The 5909-nt window shown below is 40.9% G+C and overlaps 1 protein-coding gene across 1 annotated transcript; it reads right to left on the bottom strand.

Annotated features, from left to right (window-relative positions):
- Positions 1-3605: 3605 nt before the first annotated feature.
- On the bottom strand, positions 3606-4385 carry LRRC3B (leucine rich repeat containing 3B; the record flags this gene model as incomplete). Its single annotated transcript, XM_082839023.1, has 1 exon — positions 3606-4385. One exon carries the CDS (start codon positions 4383-4385, stop codon positions 3606-3608), a length of 780 nt encoding a protein of 259 aa, XP_082695149.1.
- Positions 4386-5909: the final 1524 nt, after the last annotated feature.

Here is a 5909-nt window from a genome sequence, read left to right as displayed (position 1 = left end):
TAGTGGGTTCGGGGGATAGAGGCAAGAGATCTGTCGCCTCTGCTGGCTGCACTGATGCTGTGATAGCCTTTAGGTGGCCCCCTCTGACTGACCAAGATCATACGGAAGGGAGTCTCTAAGCCCAGGCAAGATGAGCTTTGACAGATCTATGAAGGCCTGTGAGTCGTCAACCCATTCCTCCGGCAGATGCAAGAGAGAAATAAAAGTATTTCCTGCATATCAAACAAACTTCCAATACTCCAACCAAGCTCCTCAGGAAAAGCTTCACGTTATAACTCCCTTAGTTTAAGTTAAATTCCGGGAAGAAATTTGGTTTGGAGAGAGTGTCCATTCATTCAACAAACTCCAGATATTTAATGATAGAAAGTAAATTTTCTGACTTGATCTGAGTTACTCCCAACCCTGTACATTGTAAAACTGTGTAACTCAAATCTCTCCTTTTTTCCTCAATGCATTTTGTTGAGTATATAGATGCTTATATATGTATAACTGAATCACTTTGCTGTACACCTGAAACTAACACAACATTGTTAATCAACTACACTCCAATATAAAATAAAAATTAAAATAAATAAAGGTTGAAGTTAAAAGAGTGATGCCAAAGGAGAGAGCTGAGCAAAGAAGCTGTTACATGGAATATTTAGAAGGGAAGATGCCATGTGCCTCAGATAATAGTTCATTTCAAAAACCTTACAGCTCTAAAATAAGTTGCTCTCCATGTAACGTAAACATGTGCAAGGGTTTGGAAATTAAAGAGCATGTTGGGATCAAAACCAGAGTGTGCACATTGGGCCTTTTTCTATATAGCCAGCCGTGAGCTTCAGCAAGCTCTTTCCACACCCTGGCATCATTCCTATAGGCTGATGGGAAGAGTATTTCCTTTCAGTTTTGGCCCTGAAGGCGTCCTGTAGCCTGTTATTTGTGTAAAACAAGAAGAATTAATTTTCTCCTCCAATGGTTTATATATTCCAATTCATGGCAATTTAAAACATCAGGTTTTTTTAAGCACTTGCACTTATGGCACTGTTAACTGGAAATATACAGGCAGGGAAAGGGTTTAACCTAGGATGTGCTTTTAACTCTACGTATGTGGAGAATTACAAACTAAAATGTGGGAATTGAACTTGGCCACATCTGGACAAGACCAGGACTATACGTCAACACATTTCAGAGGTTTTCTTCCCTTGACAGGTACTTTCACTCGACTAATGTAATTGGGCAGTAGGAAAATAAGCTCTTATTCCTAAGAATATACAGATTATTTTGGAAAAAGCAATCTGAAATGGATTTGGGGATTTATGAAAGATTTTCTAAAATGAATGTGTTTCACACACTCAGATAAACACAATTAATTTATTGACTATTTTAAAGGTTATCTTAGCAAAGCCTTGACTTTTCTACTCTTTAGGGAGAAAAGAAAGCGTATTCTGTTAGTCATCTTTCCATGGTAATACTCACAGAGATATATTATAAGGTTGTCCTCCAGGGGGTGTTAAATCTTCAGCAAAGCTCCAGTGCTGCTGAAAGGCGTTCAAATCCAGTTAGCACAGGCAGACAACGTGGCTTCCTCCTCGCGGGGATGCAGGAGTTCTAGGGCCCACATCCTGAATTTCACATGTCAGGCTTCTACACGAGACCTCATACTTTTTAGTAAGGCTAACGCAGGCATGAAAAGCCGGTGGCCGTGAGGTGCGTGCCACGAGCCCAGCCGTATGCTCTGAATGTCAGATGGCAAATCTTGGGCTGGCTGATCCTCAGGGTTCACACTGCTAAACTTTTCAAGACACTATTGTTATGGATAGAAACCATGGTGCTTTCCAAGGGCAGAAGTGTGATTCCTGAAGGCCCAAAGGTAACCTCATATGAACTGGAGAAGGCTATGTCCGTCAAAATGGCAAAGGATCCTTCCTTCCTACTTAATCCCCTCAAAGGGCTATTTTTGCTGTTATTTCTTAATGAAACCATCACTTGGGAGTCTGCAAACCTCTAGGTCTGGCGAACCAGCAACTTGAAGTGTAAAAGTCTACGACTGCAAAGCATACAGTATAGCAGCTAAGAGGTCCGTTGCTTCTGCAGTTGACGGACAGGGTTTCAATATCTGCAATACTTCTTACAAGCTTATAATACTTCTCTATAATAATCCTCATCCTGAATTAACTGCTTAAACTCCTGCGTCTCTGACTCGTCATTCACAGAAGACTATCTCATAGGGTAAATGGTAGGATTAACCAAGACAACCCAAAGAAAGTGCTTGCTGTATAGTAAGTGTTCCATAAACAGTATTAGTTACTTTTATTCCTTAGTCTGGGGTCGAGTCCCCATGATGTGGCTCCAGCCCTGTTTCTTGCTTCCTGTTACATAGAACCCTTCGTCCCCCACACCTCCCTACTTTTATCCCTGTGTTCTGCTTCCTTTACCTTCCTCACCTACAGCATCTGATGAGATCCCACCCAAGTCTCAAGGATGACCTTAACTGCAGCTTAAACCCAAAGAAACACAGTTCCCTCCTCCAAGCACCAAATGAGCTTTCTCCTATCTCTGAACAATATCAGGGACAGGCTATCTTAATACACAGGTGTTTGCATTTGTCAAATATATGGAACTGTACACTTAACACGGGTGCATTTTTTAATATGCAAATTATACCTCTATCAGCCAACCCAGTCAGAACATAATGAGAAGACCTCAGTCTCTGGAGTCAGGGAGACTTGGTTCGAGTTTGAGTTCTGTTACTTTTTACTTGGCAGGTCACTGGACTGCTTTCGCCCACAGCTTCCTCCTCGCAGATGGGGTGGTTGTCACTTTCTCCTCTGGGAGTCAGGGTTTGGAGTCATAGTATACAAATGCTTGCACACAGTTGATGCTACGTGATTATTAAGACCTTCCTTTTTGGCATGGCTATTTCTATGTTGGTCACACACCTCTGTCCACCAGAAGGTAATCTTGAGGACAGAATATGTGCTCCTTTTTTTTTCCCATGTGTCTAGCATAGAGTAGAAGTAGTGTGTTTTGCTAAACACACCGACTTTTAGGTAGCAAACACCTAGAGACATCCCAATTTACGCCTCTGCAGGTTGCCATGCTATGTATTGTCACTTAAGTTTGCTAAGGCTTAGTATTTTGAAGTCTGACAGGTATTCTACTCGGCTGATAACTCAGCTATGGCGCCCCAGTGTACAATAGAACTTAATAACATCTCTCATTGTGATCATTCTTTAGAGTTGTCTGTTTCTCTTTAAAGCAATGGAATGAATGTACCGTCTTCGGGACCAATAAGTCACTCTGCTTTTCATGGTTCAAAGTTAGGCTTTTATTTGGTTTCAAATTAAAAAAATAAATTTCATTATTAAATACTGAGATGGATAGAACTAAGGTTCAGGGAAGTAGCTGACTCAGGAATATACCACCAGGAGTACAACGGAGGGGTGGATTACCGAAACGCAAATGATTTATGCTGTCATGTTTGTTAAAAGTTCAACAGTGGCAGGATTCCAAAGAAACTGAGATACAAAGTTTCAAATGTTTACAATGGACGAGAGAAGTAAACCACTTATTCTACTGCAATCCCAGACGGATTTCTTTTTCCATGCCAGTCAGTGCGGACGCTACACCACTGTACTAATATCGTCGGGTTCGTCGGCTTTCTTTTGCCTGCTTGGCAGGGATTTCAAGTATTCAAGGTGTCTTCGCGCATCTTCCTGATTTTGCCTTACGTAATACACCACATAGGAGATCACCATGGTGAACCAGCCAAACATGGTGACCAGCATGGCATAATCAGTCGTTTTTTTAGGGAGGTTACAAAGGTCAGCATCATTGGCAGCGTTGAGGAACGGTCTCCCGGCGTGTTCATCCAGCACGGAGGTCTTGCAGATCACATTGTGGGCTGTCTCGTGATTGGACACCATGCCCCTCAGAACTTGCTGGAGCGTACAGTCGCAGTGCCAGGGGTTGTTGGCAATCCTGGCCCTGGCCTTCAGGTTATTGAAAGCGTTTTTGTGCACGCTCTGAATCCGGTTGTCAGACAAGTCCAGAGTCTGCAGAGTTTCGGCGACACCTTTGAAGGCATGCTCATCGATAAACTCAATGCCATTTTTGGACAGGTTGAGAACTCTTAGTTGATGGAGGTCCTTAAAAATCTCATTGGGGATGGATGTGATCTGATTGGAGTCCAGATACAGTAAGACTGTTTCAGGAGGAAGATCTCTAGGTATTTCCTTGAGATTTGCGTTGCTGCAGGTGACATTTAAACCCCCAGAGGAAGAACAAAGACAGCCCTTGGGACACATACTGGCGGAATGAAAACACAGTATCATAAGAACAAAACTTTGTAGGAGGAGACACATGGAGAGGGAACGAGTTAACCACAGGTCCACCAGATTCATGCTGGGATGTCAGCATAATCACAAGCCCATTCTTCATTTATTCCAACAAGCTGGTGTGGTAACGCTTCCAGCCCTGTCCCCACTGTTGATTTCCTTCTTGCGTGGTTCAAAGGGCTGCAGCTAATACACGTATCCCTTCATTATTCCGGTCCATGCTTGGGTACCTAAAGGAAAGGAAAGCAGATGCAATTAGCTCTTTTGCAAAGGGAGGTACATTGCAATTAAAAATGCTCTCAGGCATCTGGCATTTTATGTGGGCAGGAGAGTTGGTTATGCAGGTAATTTCCATCAACACCACTGGGAGTTATCTGTGTAATGGGAGTCTCCTGCTCAAATCCCAGGTCCCGGGGGAGAGGACTGTCAATAAATGACATTTCCAAAGGATGTTGACTTGTTGTTCGTTGTGCAGAATTAGAGCAGACAGTCCAGATTTCTCTCATTTCTACTGGCCTTCACCACATCCTGAACCCTTTGTGAATTTTACAGGAATAAGATTTAATTACCCTTTTGCTTCTTCCTGCACTCAAGAGGCATCAAGGCAACTGAGCCCTTCCCTTGGGCAGCAGTGAGAAATCATACCGATATTTTAAAATTAATGACCATAGATAACAATATCTTTCATGGCTTTTGAATGGATGCCCAATTTGGAATGTTTTCTGTAAAGAAATCTCTTACTTGAACTACGGAACGTATGAGTGCATTCCATCCTTCACAACAAAATGTTGCTAAGGACCTACAGCATGGAATCTCCAAAAGGGTTGCCTCCTTTGTGACCTCTTAAGATTACATTATACCCGGAAGGATGTCCTTAACTGAACTTCCAAAGGATTCTCTTTGTTTTCTAAACAATGTATCCCCTCTCTAATAGATCTTTAAATATGACACACACATCCAAGCCTTTTTTTTTTTTTAGTATAGAAAGAGAATTAAGAAATACGAGCCTCTTATATGTAAGTCAAATCATTACGCTGTGCACCATAAACTTATACAGTGCTGTATGCAAATTATATGTCAATGAAACTGGAAAAAAATGATGTAATTAGCGGCCAAAGAAATGCAACTATAAAATGAGATATGAATGTTTTTCTTCTATCAATATAATTTTTGAAAATACCATCCATATGCTTATAAGAATAGTATAATATAGCATCCTCATTAACACATCTTTTGAGAATATGTTTTGGAAAGAAATTTGGCAATATCTATTGAGAACATTAAATTTTATATACATATACATCTCTCTCTATATATATATATCTTTTGACATTGTAATTTTCTTTCAAGTAATCTGTTCTAGGGAAATGTTCTAAAATTAAACAAAAATTTAAATCCCCTCCAAAAAAGAAATACTAGGCTCTAAGACTTCCTCAATAGCTTTTCTTTCTAATCGTATATATACACATGTATTAGTGTTGGAAAAAGGCCAAAAGTCATTGCAAAACTTTAGTGATATGAGCAAAGTTATGAACTTACCCCAAAATGGAGATGAGAACATAGGTGAACATTCAAAGCTACTCTCTCATG

Source organism: Leucopleurus acutus (genome assembly GCF_964270905.1).
Source record: "Leucopleurus acutus genome assembly, chromosome: 5".
Taxonomy (NCBI): domain Eukaryota; kingdom Metazoa; phylum Chordata; class Mammalia; order Artiodactyla; family Delphinidae; genus Leucopleurus; species Leucopleurus acutus.
The sequence above is the reverse complement of the archived record's forward strand: the minus strand, read 5'-3'. Positions and strand labels throughout refer to the sequence as shown.